Source organism: Notothenia rossii, assembly GCF_949606895.1.
Source record: "Notothenia rossii genome assembly, chromosome: 10".
Classification (NCBI taxonomy): domain Eukaryota; kingdom Metazoa; phylum Chordata; class Actinopteri; order Perciformes; family Nototheniidae; genus Notothenia; species Notothenia rossii.
In genome coordinates this window covers 28,387,528-28,409,013 of record NC_136908.1, presented here as the reverse complement: position 1 = coordinate 28,409,013, position 21,486 = coordinate 28,387,528, and the positions used below count along the sequence as shown (strand labels likewise).

The following is a 21,486-nucleotide window of genomic DNA, read 5'->3' as shown; positions in this document are numbered from 1 at the left end:
ACGTTCATAATATGTATTTATTTCCCTCAAACCCTGTCCTCACACTCAAATAGTGCCTGCTTGCGCTTAGATTTGCTCCGCTTCTGTTCAAACTGTAGGCCTACGCTTGTACTCAGATATATTTCTGCTTACAGATTTCCTGTGTTCCAGCTTAAAACCTTCTCCTCGCACTCAGGCTGTTTCTGTGCGCTCGTGAAATGCCTGCTCTCAGATTTCTTCTGTTCGCCCTTGGATCTTTTGTGCAACAACCCTGTCAAAATCCCTCTGTGGGGATTCCCCACAGTATTGAGTAGTCGCTTTGGATAAAAGCGTCTAACAAGTAACATGTAATGTAATGCGCTATAAATGCAGTTGCCAGGTCCACATTGGGTATATAGCGTACGCCGGCTGCTGTTAGAAATCACCCAATAACCCAGCAATGTTAATGATAATATCTTCTCTGTTATTTTCCGGCATTCAAAGGGAACAGAGGGGCACTGAGGGCATCCTATCAAGTCAGCCTCCACAAAAAAAAGTTAATCAGTTGCCAAGTGAATTTATTTGTCTCTCAGTGTTTTAAAACAGCTCTGTTCATTTAAAAGTGTTTAAAAAATGTGTGTACATAGTTTTTGATCTAGTGACAAACTTAATGTTGCACTTCTGATAATTTAAATTTGGTTTCACCTGTGATGTACTGTACTGCACTTCCTATAGTTAGTGTTTTGTCCCTTTCTGTTTACAACGTGTTTGTTCTTTGTTCATTTAAAATAGTTTAAAATGGTGTGTACATAGTTTTGAGCTAGCGACAAACTTAATATTGCACTTTTGATAATTGTCTAATTTAAATTCGATTTGTACTGTATATACTTGACTGCACGTCCCATGTTTCGTCTTTCTGCTTTGATCCTTATTTTTTCTGGGCAAGCTCAAAGGGAAGGTTGTTATGGTGAGAAACCTAATTGCTGCGATGCACTTTTATAATTAAATAAATATTTTCATTTACATTTTAAATTCATGGTGTGTTGCATTCTTTGTTTATAACTGTAGATATTATGGAAAATCATTACATTTTTTGAGCTTGGGTCCCTTAGGACCACAACATTTCTGTTTTGGGTCTCATGCTGAAAAAGTTTGGAAAACCCTGGCTTAGAGGACTCAAATGCACAAAAAAGGTTTGAATAAAAATAATCTTTAATTGCAAAAACAAAATCACTCTTTTAGAGGAAATAACAAAATGACTAAAGTAAAGCGCTCACATGGAGGGAAAAAGGCAAAATACTGAATCTCTTAAGAGATGGCTTGGATCTGGCTTCTTGGGACAACGAACAAGACGAACCGACAACTAACAAGGGGAGACAGGACAATATATACATGAGGTAAGTGGGCACAGGTGGAAACAATCAGGGGCGGGGCAGACACTGACAATGGCGGGAAAAAGAACCAAGGCAGGAAGTAAAGGGACCTGGAATGAGAGGAGAGTACAAAATAAAACAGGAAGTGGAACATAAACTAAATTAACATGAACATGACAGTCACAAACATGACACAACTTAACATAATTGACGGGACACTACAGGCCGGAACATTAGCCGTCATCTGAAATCTGGTACCGTTTGGATGATTTTACATTGAGGTACGACAACATCGTGTTTTATGGCGAGGGATGCGTTGCCATGGCAACAGCTTTTGAGGAAAACTCACTATTGTCATATTGAGGTGTTGAGGGCCAGACCATTACAGTGTTAATTTTGGCAGCTGTTTTTGATTTAGTCTTAGTCTTAAGGCAAAAATGGTTATTAGTTTTAGTCACATTTTAGTAATTCCTATCCTTCGTAGTTTTAGTCTAGTTTTAGTGGACGAAAACTCAGAAGTTTTAGTCAACTTTTAGTTGATGAAAAATTACATTTCACTCAACTTTTAGTCAAAATGTTTTCTCTCTTCAAACTAATTCAATTAGGCAAATACAGGTATCTGAAATTGAAATCAATGTGATGGCATCAAGTGTTGAAATTCGTAAAGCAACATTTCATTCTCTTAACACTTTACTTGTGTAATATATAGGGATGGGTATCGCTAAGGTTTTTAACGGTATTACTACTCTTATCGATACTGCTTATCGATCTGGTACCTTAACGGTATTCTTGTAGATACTTTTTGTTATTTTTAAAGGGAAAAACTAAACAAATTGTTAACCGAATTAACATTGCTTTATTTACATGTGAAATAAATAAATGAATAAATAATGTATAAATTTATTATATTGTACTGTACTTGAGTAAAATGTTGAGGTACTTGTACTTTACATTTAAATGTTTTGCTACTTAGTACTTCAACTCCACTACAGTTCAGAGGTAAATTATGTACTTTTATTCCACTGCATGTATTTAATACCTTTAGTTACTTTACAGATTTGGATGAATGATGTGAAATATAATCAAGTCTTAAATCAGACTTTAGTTCCACCTGGAGTAAATTCACAAGCTACCCTGTATACAAAGTAATTCAAACTAGCTGCACCTTTACCAGCTTTGATAACACTTTAATGATCAATAATTATAAAATATATCATATATATTATTCTGGAATGGACCAATCTGCACAATGACTACTTTTACTGTCGCTACTTATACTTGAGGAACATTTTGAATGCAGGACTTTTACTCTAACAGAGTATTCCTACACTATGTTATTTTTTTACTTAAAGGGGACCTATCATGCAAAATGCACTTTTGTACGTCTTTTATATACATGAATATGTGTCCCCGGTGTTCCAGGGAACCCACCAAGTGTCAGAAAACACAACCCTCTCTCTTTTCCTTCATACCCAAATCTCTAAAAATGGGGCTGCAACGGATCTGATACAGACTGATCCAGATTTTAAAATAGTCTGACGTCAGTGACGAGGAGCTCCGCCTATATGGTCAACTCTCCACCTATCATGGGAATGAGAGGTTGCCATGGCATGGTAACAGCATGGTAACATGACGCTCGTAACTCAGCCCCCTCCTTTGCAGGGGGGCGTGGTCAGCTGCAGCGCATGCGAAGACAGGGGTGGAGGAGAGCAAAATAGAGCGAAATGAGGCATGGCTAAAATGCATGATCTTTTTGGTATTTTGAAAAAGAAAAAGTATAAATATACCTTATATAGGTATGGCCCTACAATATATTATTCAAATAAGGCATGATAGGTCCACTTTAACTACAAAATCTGAGTACTTCTCCCACCTCTGCACACCTGATGTGATAACGTTACTCTTAATTGGCGCAACAGAGCTATGAGTTAAGGAAGTCGAAAATTGTGCATTTCTCCGATTGAATATGACGCCTTTTGGCCAGCTGCTCTACTCGTGTCAACGCGCTTACACCATAACACTCATGGCAAACAAGCTTTTTCCACATCGAGCCTTGTAGAGTGTCTCTATACTCTCTGAACGCTCCGTCCCCGGCAGATCTCTGTGTGCCGATGCAGCATGTATGTTAGGCCCCGCCCCCCGCTCACAGAGAGACACAGGGAGATCGCTCTTCTGGAGTCAAGAGAGCGGAAATAATGATATTGCAAGTTAGAAAGATAAGATGCATTTTGACAGACAAGTTGGACACTTGGGGGAAATTATGCTGCATTTTGAATGTCCGATAGTCCATCCTTAACACCTTAGTCCCGTCTCGTCTCGTCAAGGAAAACTATATACATTTCGTTATAGGTTTTGTTATCAAGAATCTATTTTTAGCTTGTCATCGTCTCGTCTTAGTCATGTAAAAAAGGTTGTTGATGAACATTTTTCGTCATAGTTTTCGTTGACGAAATTAACACTGGACCATTAGCCATCATCTGAAGCCTGGTGCCGTTTGGACGATTTTCCATTGAGTTGTGACAACACCGTGTTTCATGGTGAGGGATCTGCAGCCATGGCAACGTCATATGATGACACCCCATAATTGACATAAAGCTGTTGAGGGCCGGACCATTAGCCATCATCTGAAGTCTGGTGCTGTTTTGACGATTTTCCATCGAGTTACGACAACATAGTGTTTTATGGAGAGGGTGCTTTGCCATGGAAACGGCATACGGTGAGATCTCAGATTTTACGTAGAGCTGTTGAGGCATGGACCGGTGATACAAAAGGGAAGATTGGGGGATGATGGGACCGTGTCCATTGGAGTTACAGCGACACCGTGTTTTATGGCGAGGGATTCGTTGCCATGGTAACACCATATTATGTAACATCAGATTTGACGTAGAGCAATATATTAATGCTGCCCATTAATGACAAGCGATTTTTACCCATTTATTAATTATATGTTTTACATTTGATAACACCAATGTGTTTAATAATGGCAACTTCTAATTGTATCCTAGGCCCCATTTTGTTCAGTCTGTATTTACTACCTCTGGGGTAAATTTTTTAAAAAAGCATAACATTTTGTACCATTGCTTTGCAGATGATTTGCAGGTTTACCTTCCTATAAAAGCAAATAAGGAATCCAGGATTGCCCATCTTAGCTGTCTGAAAGACATTAAATCATTGATTGAAATGAACTTCTTGACTCTCAAAGAAAACAAGACAGAGATTTTAATATTTGGACAGTGTGAACTCCTGGATGGCTTTAATAGTGTATTCTGCCCCTTAGCCTCCTACAGCTGTCCCTCTGTCAGAAATCTTGGAGTCATCTTTGACAACCGTTTTAAATTTGACGAACAAATAAGCTCAGTTGTCAAGACAAGTTTCTTCCAGCTGCGGCTTCTGGGGAAGGTAAAAGCCTATCTTCCTAGTAAGGAATTTGAACAGCTAATCCACCTATTTATAACGTCTTGTTTAGACTATTGTAACTCCCTGTATATTGGTGTTGATAAGTGTTTGATCCGTCGCCTGCAGCTGGCCCAAAATGCGGCTGCACACCTTCTTACTGGGAAGAGACGCTATGACCACATCACACTAGTTTTGGCGGATCTTCATTGGCTTCCTGTCAGTTACAGGATCCAGTTCAAGTACCTGTTGTTTATAAATCATTGCTTGGACTGGCACCACATTACCTGTCTGAGTTGTTGCACCGCCATGCTCCAGCTAGAGCATTGCGATCAGCTCAGCAGAATATGTTGGTGGTTCCTCGGTGCAGGAAAAAAATCAGAGGTGACAGGGCTTTCAGTGTTGCAGCTCCCAGACTGTGGAACAGCCTCCCAGTACATATCCGGACTGCTGAGTCTATTGAACTTTTTAAATCTCAGCTAAAAACTCACCTCTTTGCACTGGCATGTGCTATATAAATAAATAAAGATTGAGATTGAGATTATCATATGAGGTTTGATGGACAACATCTACGCATCTGAGCAATCTGTTACATATTTATTGCTCACACCTAGTCCAAGGGTCACTAAGGTGATACTCGACTGCCTTTTTCCACCAGTAGTGAATGTGTTTACCTCTATCTGCCTGTCTGTGTGGTGAGGATTCGTGACTGCAACACTCATAGGAGCCATGGGTTGGAAGGAGTCGTCTAAAAAGAAGAAGATTATTGTAAGTACTTGCTTTGATTTTTAGTTGATAGCAATGGGAAAAGCATAAATATGGTTTTGTACACTAAATTCTAGAGTAGGAGCTTTATATAATCCATGATTTGGCTAATTCATGTGTTTTCTCTTATATGGCTTTCAAAGGCAGCTTAAAAAATGTGTTGACCCAACAAGGGAGTTGAGTCCTCCTCAATCTAAGAAAGGTAAAGCTTGAATATTGGCCAGTTATCAGTTTGTTCAGGTAAATAAAGATGGCTTTAAGTTCCAAATCTAAACATGAGACAGCATTCTGTCACATGCATCCATCAGCCACTGAACAGCAAAACATGTATTATATTATATTTATCAGTAGATGTTGGTAGAACACTGCAGTCTTTCTTTTGGAATCCGCTTTACTCAGTTTAAAACGACTTATTATACGACTCTATTATCTTCTCTGGGTAGACTGCGCCTGGGTGTGAATGGTCTCTGCACCGTCCACTTTATCTGCCAGCTTTGAGTTTTCTGCCACATGTGTGTCATCTCGAGGCTGTAACCGAACAGAGACGTCCTCGATGCAGCATCAGCAATGGTGTTCTGCCTCTGTGCTGGAAAGGAGTTGATCTCCCTCCTCCGAATATCAGCAGTTGGGTTCATCTGCCGAACCTTTCCCTGGATCGACAGGACCATGGCATCTTGGGGAGTGGGAGAAGGTGACCTGATGCTGCACAGTGGACAAAGCAGAGGAGACTTGGCCAAAACACACTTTGTGACACCAACAGCCATTTATCTGAGCTTCTGGGAAGGCATGTTGAGGAAGGTGCTTCCAGGAGGCGACTAGAAGCCTTGCAGGATTTTTGGCGACACCTGCATCACCACCTGCTTCACCACATGTCGTGGGTCAACCTGTTTGGAGCTGGAGGCAGACTGCACCGCTCTGTAAGACGCCTTGCAGACTCCTGAGCCAGGTTCATCAGCTTTGGGTGAAGAAAACAAGGAGAGATGTCATCTGGAGGCATGAGAAGCCTTCTGGCTTCAGAAGAAAAACTTTAAAGTATTTAAAATAAATGATTAGTATGTATGAAGAAATGCGGCAAATCTTGACATTTGAAAAGATGGAATTGTAAAATGTCTTAAACAATCACTATAATTTCTGGCAATACAGTCAACCCACTCATTGTTTAAGGTGTACCTAAATACAATGTTGGACAGTTTAATCTACATCAAAACAGATCTTCATTAGTTTAATGTGTTAAATATATAATACAATATTTCACTAGAATAGAAGTTGAGTGGCACAGAAAGTAAAAAGTAAAATCCCTCACAGTACCTACAAGTTGGACTTAAGTGCAGCACTTGAAAACATGTACTTTATTACATTTCACCACTAAGGCATTTTTAAAAAACTGAAATGAATTTGTGTCTGTGTGTCACAGATATGTCTCTTGGCTGTGTCCATCGTGACCCTGATCCTCGGGCTTGGACTTGGACTTGGACTGGACTTGAAGAAATGTCAAAACAAAGGTGCTGTCTGACACACACACACACACACACACACACACACACACACACACACACACACACACACACACACACATACACATACACATACACATATACATACACACATTAACATTAACAATCCAAATATGATTATGTCCATTCACATGCTCAACGTTTTACTGTGATATGTTGTTTCAACAGTTATTTTATCACTTTATTTTAATTTTTTGTATCGTTATTTTTATTTGTATTCTATTTTATCTTTATTTTTTACCTTGTGTGAATCCTGTTTTCACTCTGACCCTGTTGCTGCTATAAACGCCTGAATTTCCATCTTATCTTATCTCTTACATGTCTCTGCACTCACATGCACATCACTCACATTTTCATTCACCTGAAATGCATTTTTCTGACATTGCAAAGCAAACTTTCCTTGTTCAGAACTCTTTGTTTCTCTGACTCAGCATTTGGTGACCAAGTATCTCCCCTCTGCTCCTCCCTCTCCGTCAAGAAAAATATCAATGCCACATTATTTGGGTTTTATCAACAAAATAGTCCAAATGACACTAACTCTGACTCACTAGTTGGAGTTTTGAGGCATTCACATTTGGCACTGATTGTGCACACGATGTACAAATATATGATTCATGCTTTAGGGTGCAATTAGTAACACTTAACAAGCTCTGAGCATGTCATGACTACACTTCATTGGTGGTATTTAACACCGCTGATTGAAGCCAGAGGTGTTCCATGTACTTCCTGCTCCACATTCGCAGGATCTCTGAGCCAGATGAACAATATCCCACATCTTCTTTTGATATCCGAACGTATGACTTAATATAAGTATGCGCTGAGTGGTCTGCTAAATCATCAGAAATGTATGTGGTTTTTCAGCTTTTCTGATGATTTAGCAGACCACTCAAAGAGCCAGACAAATGAATGCATCTCATGTGGAGGTCAATAAAGCAAGTGAGCTCAGGAGATCTGCATTAAGTGTTCCTGCACACTCACTGTTTCCACACTTTGTGCTGAGTCAGATTAAGGCTTTGTCTTCCTTTGGTTTCCTGGTCATGTGTAAGAGTATGGGTTGAGTCAATGGCTACAGATAACACTGTCATAAATCAAGGTACAACGCAAAGCATGCAGTCCCGTGCACCTTGTACTGTTCAGAGCAAAACAGGGTTGTGTTTATCATACATCAGGTCATCATAAAGGTGTATGATATCATAAAAATTATAATTATAAAAGATATATTGTCCTTTTACATTTTAAGATCGTCATAAAGGCTGCTTGATACTAATGATCTCTTTCAAAAATTATAAAAAATATATTGTCCTTTTACATGTTGAGATCGAGTTGAGTGTGAAGGCACTTCTTTCAGGAGAAAACACAATGAGGACCTCTTCTCCTTAGCGTATTGACATCTTTTAGATTGTTGCTTTTATTGCATTTAAATTGTCTATTGTTTTTTACTTGTACTTGTTTTACAGTATGGTGTGCGAGCAGTGCTGTCTGTTTTTTTGTATGTTTTGTTTGTTTATTTGACTGTACAGCACTTTGTTCTGGAGGTTTTATAGGCTTTATAAAAAAAAAGCTGTCTTGTATTAAATGACAAAACAACAAACATTCATATATTTTATAAATTTTTGACCGCCAAATGTGCTGCCCAGGGTCGACAGCTCAGCTTTTTTTAATCCTATTACTTTCATAAATCCATAATTCAATGTGATTATTGTAAATAAGGGTCCATCATATTATTTATAATCACAATGTGCTTTGGTCAACAGCAAAGTGTATGAGGGGAGTAATATCATAGTGTACACTAGTATACTGTGTCATAGTGTAATATAGTATTAGATATACAGTTATAATGTCAATTTTAGGAAATATTAGTACATTTTATATTGTTATTTTACTAATGTAGTTACAAACATTTATAAAAAAACTACCTCACATAAATCAAGTTAAATTTAAAGTTCAATTCATTCAGTAAGAGAAATTAGATTTTTTAAAACAATTTATTGCATAAAAGCTACATCAGATTTGTTATGTTGTTGCACGTTGCAGGTGAAAAAAAAGGTTTTCTAAGCTCAACAAAAAACATTATTGTGTGACTAATGCGTGACGGCTCAAGCCCTAGCTGTCTTTTTATTACAAACCGATTGATCTCAGTTGACCTTCAAAGGTCGTGAAACCTTTATTTACTCCTTGAACATGTATTGTCTTGTACTAAGGCATAGGTAAGAGGAAACCACGAGTTCAGTTACAGAGTTTTTCCAATTTACCTCAGCAGGTGATTCACATCTGGAAGTAGCATGTGAATGTCATGTGAGATCACATGAGCTTTGTGTGACATTAATTGTGAGTGTGGGTCATGTGATGAAGTAGATCAAGAAAGAAAACGAAAAACTGTTAAAACTGTCAGAACTAAACTCTGAGCAAAGCCTACACTTTGAAGATAAATGTTAACAAAATGAAAATAATTTATACTTTTATGAAAGCTAAATTGATTTTCCAACCTTATTTCAACATTGGCTAGTCACCTTTTGAAAACATTTGCCACATGTAAAATGGTCATTTAATGAATTAACCTATTCATTTAGGATTTTTCTAGAAACGGCCAGAACTATTTTTTAAGAACATGACATTTGTGTGAAATGGGGAATGTTTTGCAATGATTTTTACTCGCGATGAAAAATGTATATCATGAAAACAAAGTTATTTAACATTTAAATAACTACACTCTAAAAAAGGAATTCAGGCGACCTTTCACCTCCATCCATCCATCCATCCATCTTCTCCCGCTTATCCGTGGTCGGGTCGCGGAGGTAGCAGTTCCAGCAGAGAGCCCCAAACTTTCTTTTCCCTGGCCACATCAACCAGCTCTGACTGGGGGATCCCAAGGCGCTCCCAGGCCAGCGAAGAGATATAATCCCTCCATCTGGTTCTAGGTCTACCCCTTGGTCTCTTCCCAGCTGGACGTGCCTGGAACACCTCCCTAGGGAGGTGCCCAGGTGGCATCCTAACTAGGTGCCCGAACCACCTCAACTGGCTCCTTTCGACGCGAAGGAGGAGCGGTTCAACTCCGAGTCCCTCCCGGATGACCGAACTTCTCACCTTATCCCTGAGGGAGACACCAGCCACCCTGCGGAGAAAACCCATCTCGGCCGCTTGTACCCGCGATCTCGTTCTTTCGGTAATGACCCATCCTTCATGACCATAGGTGAGGGTCGGAACGAAAATGGCGCGGTACACAGAGAGCTTTGCCTTCTGGCTCAGCTCTCTTTTCGTCACAACGGTGCGGTAAAGCGACTGCAGTACCGCTCCCGCTGCTCCGATTCTCCGACCCATCTCACGCTCCATTGTTCCCTCACTCGAGAACAAGACCCTGAGATACTTGAACTCCTTCACTTGGGGTAAGGACTCATTCCCTACTTGGAGTGGACAGTTCATCGGTTTCCTGCTGAGAACCATGGCCTCAGATTTGGAGGTGCTGATCCTCATCCCAGCCGCTTCACACTGGGTTGCGAACCGATCCAGTGAGTGCTGAAGGTCGCAGACCGATGAAGCCATCAGAACCACATCATCTGCAAAAAGCAGTGGTGCAATCCTTAGTCCACCGAACTGCAGACCCCCTCCCCCACGACTACGCCTCGAAATCCGATCCATGTATATTACAAACAGGATTGGTGACAAAGCGCAGCCCTGGCGGAGGCCAACCCTCACCTGAAATGGGTCCGACTTACTGCCGAGGACCCGGACACAGCTCTCGCTTTGGGAGTACAGAGATTGGATGGCCCTGAGTAGAGACCCCCTCACCCCATACTCCCGCAGCACCTCCCACAGTGACTCCCTGGGAACCCGGTCATACGCCTTCTCCAAGTCTACAAAACACATGTAGACTGGATAAGCGTACTCCCAGGCCCCCTCCAGGATCCTTGCGAGAGTAAAAAGCTGATCCGTCGTTCCGCGACCAGGACGGAATCCGCATTGCTCCTCCTCAATGTGAGGTTCGACAATCGGCCTGACCCTCCTTTCGAGTACCTTAGAGTAAACTTTCCCGGGGAGGCTGAGTAGTGTGATGCCTCTGTAATTGGCACACACCCTCTGATCCCCCTTTTTAAAAAGGGGAACCACCACCCCGGTCTGCCACTCCTTCGGTACTGTTTCCGACTTCCACGCAACGTTGATGAGACGTGTCAACCATGACAGTCCCTCAACACCCAGAGCCTTCAGCATTTATGGGCGGATCTCATCCACCCCCGGGGCTTTGCCACTGTGAAGTTGTTTGACGACCTCAGTGACCTCCCCCCGGGAGATTGGTGTCGATCCCCCGTCATACTCCAGCTCTGTCTTTAACATAGAGGGCGGAGTTGTCGGGTTCAGGAGTTCCTCAAAGTGCTCCTTCCAACGCCCTAACACTCCATCAGTTGAGGTCAACAACATCCCATCCTTACTGTACACAGCTTGGATGGTTCCCTGCTTCCCCCTCCTGAGGTGTCGGACAGTTTTCCAGAACAACTTTGGTGCCGCCCGAAAGTCTTTTTCCATGTCTTCTCCGAACTTCTCCCACACCCGCTGCTTTGCCTTGGCCACGGCTGAGGCTGCTGCCCTTCGGGCCTGTCGGTACCTTGCAACTGCCTCGGGAGTCCCCCGGGATAACAAATCCCTGAAGGCCTCCTTCTTCAGTCGGACGGCTTCCCTGACCACCGGTGTCCACCAGGAGGTTCGAGGGTTACCGCCCCTTGAGGCACCTAGGACCTTGAGACCACGGCTCACCGCCGTGGCTTCGGCAATAGAGGCTTTGAACACCGACCACTCTGTTTCAATGTCCCCAACCTCCACAGGAATGCCCGAAAAGCTCAGCCGGAGGTGTGAGTTGAAGGCCTCCTGAACTTGGCCCTCCTCCAGACGTTCCCAGTTCACCCGAACTACACGTTTGGGCTTACCAGGTCTATCCAGAGGCTTCCCCCGCCACTCGACCCAACTCACCAACAGATGGTGATCAGTTGACAACTCCACCCCTCTCTTTACCCGAGTGTCCAAAACATACGGCCTCAGGTCCGATGATACAATAACGAAATCGATCATGGACCTTCTGCCTAGGGTGCTCTGGTACCACGTACACTTATGAGCATCCTTATGTTCGAACATGGTGTTTGTTATGGCCAATCCATGACTAGCACAGAAGTCCAGTAACAAACCACCACTCCGGTTCAAATCAGGGGGGCCGTTCCTCCCAATCACTCCCCTCCATGTGACTCCATCATTGCCCACATGTGCGTTGAAGTCTCCCAGCAAGATTAAAGAGTCCCCTTCAGGAGCCCCATACAGGACTCTTTCCAGGGTCTCCAAGAAGGCCGTATACTCTGAACTGCTGTTGGGTGCATAAGCACACACAACAGTCAGAGTTTTCCCCCCCATAACCCGCAGGCGTAGGGAGGCAACCCTCTCGTCCACTGGGGTAGACTCCAACAACGAAGCACCCAACCGGGGACTTGTGAGTATCCCCACACCCGCCCGGCGCCTCACACCTTGAGCAACTCCGGAGAAAAATAGAGTCCAACCCCTATCCAGAAGTAAGGTTCCAGAGCCAACGCTGTGCGTAGAGGTGAGCCCAATCAGATCCAACTGGTAACGCTCCACCTCCCGCACAAGCTCCGACTCCTTCCCCCCCAGAGAGGTGAAGTTCCACGTCCCCAAAGCCAGCTTCTGTCGCCCGGTTCTGGTCCGTCGAGACCCTCTGCCTTCACTGCCACCCTTCTGGCAGCGCACCCGACCCCATCGCTGTTTCCCGTAGGTGGTGGGCCCGCGGGATGGAGAAGCGGAGGTGTTGCCCACGTCGCCTTTTTGGGCTGTGCCCGGCTGGGCTCCGTGGCAAGCCCGGCCACCAGACGCTCGCCGACGAGTCCTCCTTCTGGGCCTGGCTCCAGAAGGGGACCCCGGGCTTCCTCCGGGCCGGGTATCCTCACTTCGTGTGTCGTCTTTCATGAGGTCTTGTGAATCAATCTTAGTCTGGCCCCTTGCCTGAGACCAATTTGCCATGGGAGACCCTACCAGGAACACAAGGTTCCAGACAACACAGCCCCCAGGTTCATCAGGGCACACAAACCTCTCTACCACGGTAAGGTGCTGGTTCTTCAGGAGGCAGGTGACCTTTCACCTCCACTTAATTAAATGCACGGTTGCAAGATAACAATTTGAGTTAATTGATTTAGATAAACATTTTAAGTTGCAAAAATTTATTTATAAGTCGTGTTGACGTAATAATGTTGGTAATTACATCAACTTAATATTGTGTGTAATTTGAACTCTGATTTCTGCGTTAATTGACTTAAAACAAAATTCAAGTTGTAGTAAGTAATGCAATTGGCTTCATAACTTCATTGTACACCTTGAGTTAAGGATTTCAAGTCCACTCCCACTTAACATGCCTGGACAAGTTCCGACAGTTAAGACAAATAGAAATATACAAAGGACATTTTAAGGTGAGTGTCATCTTTTGTCATTCAAATACAGTAGATAGCCTTGTAGTTGTACTGTATAGGCAAATTGCTGTTTGACCAAAATTAGCAGCCTTTGAACTGTGAATAGTTCTGTGAGAGGATACAAAGTAGTAGAGGCTACTGTGAGAGTAAAAATACTTTGGTTACTATTGTGATATCGCTTTTTATTAAAAATGAATCTCGGTGAAGCAGATCAAGGACATGCTTCTTGAGGTAGGATCGTTATTTAGAGTTGTCATTGAAATGCAAATTGTTGGCAGTCACCCATTCAGAATATATTAATTTAGGTAATTTCTCTTTTTTTCCTTTTTCAAAAATAGCACAATACAATTGAAGTATGCAGAGAAAACTATAGCCATCTGCTGCCTTGTCGTGTACGTTGGAGAAAAGGAAGAGGACCTTTTCAAGGAGATTAGCGACGTAATAAAAAATCTTGAAATAAAATAAAATCCATGGGCAGAGTGTAAAAACACAGGACAAAAGCACTGCTCTCTGTCAGTTACATTTTGAAGCATATTGCACTTTTGGCCACACCCCAATCAATAATATCTTAGCAACGTTCAGCATGGATAGGTGTTGACAGCAATGGCATGGGAAAAGGATTGTTTACAATTTGAAAAGTGGCTTCTGCTCTTCACTTAACCAGTTCAAATATTGTATGGAACCTTCAAAAAAGATGAGAAGATACACTAAAACTTGCACGGTTGTGATTGACAAAATTTGTCCACATGCATTTAAAAATTAGGCAAAGTACTCAAAAGCACCTCTATGTGTCTTCATGACCACATTGTCATGATGACACACACATGCAGACTCAATAGGCAAAAAAAAAATACCAGCGCTGCTTTAGCAGCTGGTAATAATGGCTCTGAATTAGCTAAGAGTGACAGTTTGAAAAGTATGCAATTACCTGATTCATTATCTCTTATGCGCTAACCTATTATTTAATGTGCTTCAAAAGGACATGAATATCGCCTTCATCAGTGACCGGTCCACCCAAGGATCTGACCATACGATGGCAACCATCGTGGTCGAGGGAAACAAATGAATGAGCAAGCATTCTGCGTTGAATGTGTTCATACTGTTTGAAATAATGACTGTCGGCAGTGTAAACATCTGTGTTACATCTTTTGTCAAATTGATGTGTGTGATCTGCAGGTTGGTGGCCATTGAGAGTTTGTTTCTGTAGTTTTACAAAAACTTCACAGATTTTACATATTTGGCACTGGTTTTAAATATGCAAAGGCCTCTAACTTCGATGTGATGGCAGCATGTATTTGCTGTGTGCCCATTTCCCATGGTAATATGGCTAATGTGTTTATTTATTATTTGTGGGGCAATTTGAATTTGTGTTATTTATCTTTTTTTTCAAGATTTAAATGAAGCTCAGCGCAAGTTCTTTCAGGAAGACTGGGTGTATATACATTCACTCCACAGCTGCATATAATCAGCTCATCACAGGCGTTCTCTTTAACCTATTACATTTCACCTCATTCTCCAGCAGCCAATCAACGTGCTGCAGCCAAAGTATAAAATGGTTCTCCTCTCTCCTGCAGTCAGCTGTGATTTCAGGTGTTCACGCACCTTATCATATGGCATGTGTCAATAAATGTTCAAACAAAATGAATTCTCTCCTTATTGAAACATCATGTGTTGAAATAAACAACTGCAGTTCAAAATAAAAAGTGAATTGCCTAATATTTTTGTTGTGGAATCAATTAATTTCTTTCTTTAAAGGCAAAAACATGAAAAAGCTAAGAAAAAAAACTATTGAATACAATATATTTGGAGCAACTTAATTTATAAATGGTTGTCAACTTAAAAACGTGTGTTCACAATGATGGTAATTAAGTACATACAACTTAAAATTCCTTTTAAATCATAGGGTAAAACAAGTTGGAACAACTTCATTTTTGGAGTAATCAACTTAAAAACTAGTATCCCGAATGAGGGTAATTAAGTACATACAACTTAAAATTCCTTTTAAATCATGTGGTAAAACTAGTCGGAACAACTTAATTTTTTGAGTAATCAACTTCAAAACTTGTGTTTATGCTACCAATTATTAAGTAAGTGGTAATTAAAAACACCTCTGATTGTAGAGGAAAAGCCTTCTCCCCTAACTCAAATAACTTTGTTGCTTTAAGACAATTTCATTCGAAGTTGTCTTAACTCAATAAACATTAATGCAAACTGTTGCGTTGATTTTCTTTGTTGAGCCAAGGCATTTGTTTTTAGAGTGTAGAAATAACGGTTTAGAGACATACATCATTAATCAATGTGGACCAAATGATAATAAATCAAGTAAAAGTTTAAATGTATATATTAATATTTGATCCGATATGGCTTTGACTCATTAGCCTGACCTGATCTGTCTATTTAGAACTTGTAGTAGTTCATTTGTCTTCTATGATAAATGCTTTTCAGGAATGTTTACAGTGTGAGAACCCTTTTAACAGTGCTGTAAATACAATCTAAACATGAACTCTTCAAGTAAACCTTCTCACACCAGACAGCAAGACACAGCAAAACCCAGCCCGAACACACACACATCTGCAGCCTGGCTGTGAGTCAGTGTGTGTGCTCACACACAAACTCACAGCCTCGCTGAAATCGGCGGAGCTGCAGCTGAGAAAAGATTGAGTGTGTGTGTGTGAGGAAGTCCGCGGATTGGTCAATTTGGACCAATCCACGGACTTAACCTAACGGCTCTGCGGACGTAACTTAACGGCTCCACGGATTGGTCCATTTAGACCAATGGGTCCATTTGGATATGGGCACGTCACTGTACCCAGGAATAAAAAGGGAAATGTCCAACGAGGCGTTCTGGGGCAGCATAGACAGGTATTTTCTGTGTTAGAGTTTTACTTGCTACAGGGTGTACTTTGAGGGTTTGTGACTTTACAGACCGTTTACATGCATACAAACCTTCATAACACACAAGGGGACGGGTAATAACCGGAAAAGCATGACATGGGACCTTTAACATATTCTCAAGCCATGATTGTGAAATAGTTTTAATGGCAGGAAAACCACCAATTTCCAAACTCCAAACTATATCCTACATTCTTAAAAGCCACAGCTACAGTATTAAAAGGTGGGGTCCTGTCTTCCAGTTCCTGCCGTCGCCCAGACATCCTGCAGGGGGCGCTGCTACGAGCCCTACGACAGCGAGGTGCCCGGCTGCAGGTGTGACAAGAACTGTGAATCCAGCAAGAGCTGCTGCTTCGACTACCACGACAGCTGCACTGTTCCAAGTGAGACATTTCATTTTCTGAAATTATGAACATTTCAGAAAGCAACGTAGCTTAAACTGACGGCAGCACTGATCGAGGTTTTCTGTAACTGTCCAAGTCACCTTTTCTCCTCCATTATCTAGTCTGTAAACCCTGCCAGAGCCCATACCGTGTTCCCTTTAGTATTTACTTCCTGTCTGTCTTCTTCTGCTGTTCCCTTTAGTGTTTACTTCCCATCTGTCTTCTTCTGCTGTTCCCTTTAGTGTTTACTTCTTGTCTGTCTTCTTCTGCTGTTCCCTTTAGTGTTTACTTCCTGCCTGTCTTCTTCCGTTGTTCCCTTTAGAGTTTACTTCCTGTCTGTCTTCTCCAGCGCTGCAGTCGAATTGTCAGTTTATCTTAGGAACCTTCCTAACGGAGTGAAATGACCCGGAAGGCTGCCATGATAAGAGCCGTTCGAATTCTCTAGTCTAGATGATAGGAAAGGAGGTTTGAAACTTCCTTTATAACCTCCTTTAGCTTAGAAAACACTGGAACTTACTTTACAAAGGAGAAGGAGAAAATGCTGCCCCACAATGCTTTGTGGCCGCAGCATTTCCCATCACACAACATTCGGCCGTTCACTGAAACAACCAATTATGAACGAGAAATGCGTATCATGAAAGTTACGGTACCTATTCAGCATTTTACAACTTATGTGGTAACTGTTTTGAATGTTCAATACTATAATAATCAAAAGGAGAAATATGAACGTTACTTTTCTACTGAAATGATCAAATAAAGTCAACATTTCATAGTGTTTACTCAGCTCAGTCAGCTGTGTGGAGTTTGTGAAACTTTTAAAATATGTTTTAATGGTGATATACACAGTGATAGATGTTAAGGACTAACACGTTTATAATAAATACATTTGTATTTATTTGTAAGATCTTTTCATACAATCATACGTATTGGGATTCATGTGGATTAATACGTGTGGACCGGAGGGTGACAAGCATACATTTCTCTTTCCTTTTTTATTTAAATTCCAACCTTGGTCAAGAAAAATATTTGTTTCTCTGTTGTCCACTTTCATAAAGCATAAAACAACAGCATCAGAGCACGGTGCAGAGTATCTAGATGAGTTTAAAGTAGTCCGCCATTCTTATTAAACATCCATGTAGTCCGCTGTATAGTAAACTGTAGTTTCCCCACAGCAGCAGACGCACATTTATGATGGCCGCTGGCGCATCATAAATACGTCGGATAGTGAAAGTGCAGTCGGATTCTCGAAGTCTCTCTTCCTAAATCCTTTTGAATTCTCCCATCCACTATCCCTTAACCTCGTGACGTTTAACATAGAGGTCAAGGAATAGTGGATAGGGAAAGACGATAGGAGCAGATTTTTTGACTATTCGACTTCAGCCCCGATGTTCACTTTAGTGTTTACTTCCTGTCTGTCTTCTTCTACTGTTCCCTTTAGTGTTTACATCTTGTCTTGGTCTTTTTCTTTTCTTTAATGGGGACAGTGCAGCTGTCATTTAGTTTCATGCACCCCCAATATATAAAAATAATGTTATAGTGTATCAGACAGATTATATGTGCCGTACTTCTTTTTGCGGATTGATATGCATGTTGATATGACTGCACACATGTCCTTGATTACTGCATCTTTAGCAACAGTCTGATATTGAGTAATAGCAGACCTCTGAATGTTCATATTGGTCAATCGGAATCGAGTTTTCAACCAAGCTGTGTAATGCAATAAATAAATCTGCATTTGTTTGCGATGCGGTGCACTTACTCCATTTTCCTCTTCAGCCCAGCAGTGGGAGTGTACGAAGCTGCGCTGTGGAGAGAAGAGGCTGACGCAGAGCAGGTGTCACTGTTCTGATGACTGTCTGTCTGCAGGGGACTGCTGCACCAACTTCAAACATGTCTGCCATGGTAATAATTAAAACAAGTACATAGAATAACATGAAAGAGGATAAGTAAAGACAAAAGCTGTTAAGATAATTAATAATTTAGGTATAACAACAAGGTTATCTGGGGTAACAGTTGCTTGCTAATTTAGTTGTAGATGACTCAGATCAGATTAGAAATGGGCTATAGAGATATAAGGAGACTGGTATGTGTTTGTCTGATTTCAATGCTGATGTAGGTCCTGAAAGACATTGTTTGTCTATATTTCTTCAAACATCTAAGTGCCTCTTATGACTATAGACCACCGTTTATATTTTTGACAGGAGCTATCAGGAAAGATCGGGAGATTATTTTCCATTGGTATATACAGCCTGATTCATGTCTCTGATTCAACACTTTTAAATGTAGCAGAGCCACTTTCACATAACCTTTCCCAGCTAAATTGAAATGTATAAAATGCTAAGACCACATTGAAAAAAACATCTTATGTTAAAATGTTTGACAGTCAGTGTACATGTGTACCTTTAATGTAATGGTTAGGTCCTGAACTGCCCTGTTAACACAGTATGCCCCCCCCCCCCCCCCTCTGTAGGAGACACAGAGTGGGTGAAGGACCCCTGTGCAGACCTCTCAGCTCCTTCATGTCCAGCTAGGTAAGAATGTCATTCAGTCAGCTTCACCTGTTGTGGTGGAAAAAGATCAATAATCAACTTCTCAAACCTGCCTTTATTGAAACGACCTGTATATTATCTTCTCACTCCCCCGTACAAGCTTTAGGCAGCAGCCCCTGCTCCTCGTCTCTCTGGATGGCCTGCGGGCCGAGTACCTGCAGACATGGGCCGCTCTCATCCCTGTTCTGGACAAGCTCAGTACGTTTGAACCACAATACCCTACTTAAATGTTCATGTCGTCCCGGCAGCAGAAATATAATGAAACTGTATTAGCTCCTATGCACACAACCTCTAAAACACCCTTTTCCTTTACGGGTTCTTGTTAAGGAATGCAACTAGCACTGAATTTGCATTTCTGTTAGAGAATCTCCTTTTTCTTCCATTCTGAATTCAGTTTTGTATTACATTTTTATTTTGCTTCCTCTCAAGCAACCTTCAATTTTGACTTTCAGTTACAGTAATAACTTCCCTGATAAATACAAATGTGCAGGTCTTTCTTTATGTTAGATTCAAAACTCCTCTGCTATTACCTCACTTCACAAACTTTTAGTCAAACAAGTGTTATTTGGTCTCTGAATCATTACTGAGCTTTAATGAAGCTTCTTGGATGATCTTCTTCAATGTTGGATGGATGAGAGAACGAAGCCAGCACAGCTTTGTTCGAATCACATGTTGTTTTAGAACAAAATGTGAGTCAGCAGACAACAGGGACACAGCTGGACTTTATGATCTCTTTTTTGTCTGTCAGGATTGATTTATCTATACGCGTAGCCTATGAATCATCCAGCATTCATGTCTTCTTTCTTTCATACATTTCAAATGTAATGTGTGTGCATATTGAGTTCATCCTGCATACATGTAAGGCGATGACACACGCCCTTATTTTGTTGTGGTTCAGTGGTTTAAATCTCTTCCAAACAGTGCTCCCAGTTTAACATGACGCTCAGGTAGAAGCTAATGTGTTTCATTTTCTGTTCTTCTATCACAGAGCAGTGTGGAACCTCCGCTCCATACATGCAGGCAGCGTTCCCCAGCAAGACCTTCCCCAATCACTACACCATTGTTACGGTAAACACACAAGACCCTCACATGCACACACACACATGTGAATATGCTTGCACAAGCATTTAGCAAGGATCTATTTAGAAGAAAAAAACGTTTTGATTTGTTGTGTTTGCAAGCAAATTGGTGAAAATATTTGCTCCCATTCACTGTGTATGTGAATCTACATTTTCTCTGCACAAAGCATCCTGTGAAAAAGCAGGTGGTGTGAAAAGAGGGTATATTGTTTGTCAAAGACAATCTAGTTGCAGCAATCCACCATCTGTGTACAACCAAGGAATCCAAGCAAGATTCATGACTGAAGTATTATAGTTCACAAACTACCCTTTTATTATATTAAGCATAGTCATGGGTATTATTATATTTTTCAGTTGAGTTCAGAACTGGAGTAACTTTAAAATTGAATTACATTACATACATTTTAAATACAAGTGGCTCCCGGTGGCCAACAGTGTATGTGAGCAACCCAGTCTCACGGCATTTCGTGTTATAGTCACAACATTTAATCTATTGATTCGTGTTCACACAGAACGATTTTAAAAGCAATGTATTTTTATTGGTAGTGTGTTCTGTGCCTGCAACACGTCTTTTTGTCCGGTCGGGTCTTGGGAGACCGGAAGCTGTGTGGTCCATAAAAAAATTTTCTTACTCAATATCAAGTCACGATTATTGTTTTTAATTTTAAATCGTATAATGTCTGACTTTTTTTGCCGTCCGTGAGGAAAATAAATGAGGCTCAGAGCCTAAGAATACGGAAATCTGTATTTGTTTTCTTCTAATTTGTTATTCTTTTCTAAATAACACACTGTTATTTACTCAACAATAGCACACAATTATCCTTGTTTTTATTTGTTTAATTCTATAATCTCTGGCTTTTTTGGCGTCCGTCAGGAACTGAATTTAAAAATAAAATAACCGGGAACAGATACACACCTGCTGAACTGATTCAGAATTTCTATAGCTTACCATTAAATGACGGATATACCTTTCTGTCTGTGATGTTCTACAAATCAGATGTTAATGTGTAGAAGTAAAACAGGTCAAATAATAGCAATATCCTGTAAAACAATGTGAAAACATGAATAAAACTACACATCTTCAGATTTTATACATACATAAGTATCCTACACTAATAATAAACA

At 41.1% G+C, this 21,486-nt stretch overlaps 1 protein-coding gene across 1 annotated transcript in view; it reads left to right on the top strand.

Annotated features, from left to right (window-relative positions):
• The first annotated feature begins 5,367 nt into the window (after window positions 1-5,367).
• Window positions 5,368-21,486, top strand: part of LOC307022740 (ectonucleotide pyrophosphatase/phosphodiesterase family member 3) — a 98,625-nt gene continuing 82,506 nt past the window's right edge. The window contains exons 1-7 of the mRNA XM_079655632.1: window positions 5,368-5,492; window positions 6,904-6,991; window positions 16,593-16,733; window positions 18,510-18,635; window positions 19,204-19,264; window positions 19,383-19,480; window positions 20,271-20,350. Coding sequence (XP_079511758.1) covers window positions 5,454-5,492; window positions 6,904-6,991; window positions 16,593-16,733; window positions 18,510-18,635; window positions 19,204-19,264; window positions 19,383-19,480; window positions 20,271-20,350 — 633 coding nt within the window. The 5' untranslated portion in view covers window positions 5,368-5,453. The remainder of the gene's footprint in view (window positions 5,493-6,903; window positions 6,992-16,592; window positions 16,734-18,509; window positions 18,636-19,203; window positions 19,265-19,382; window positions 19,481-20,270; window positions 20,351-21,486) is intronic.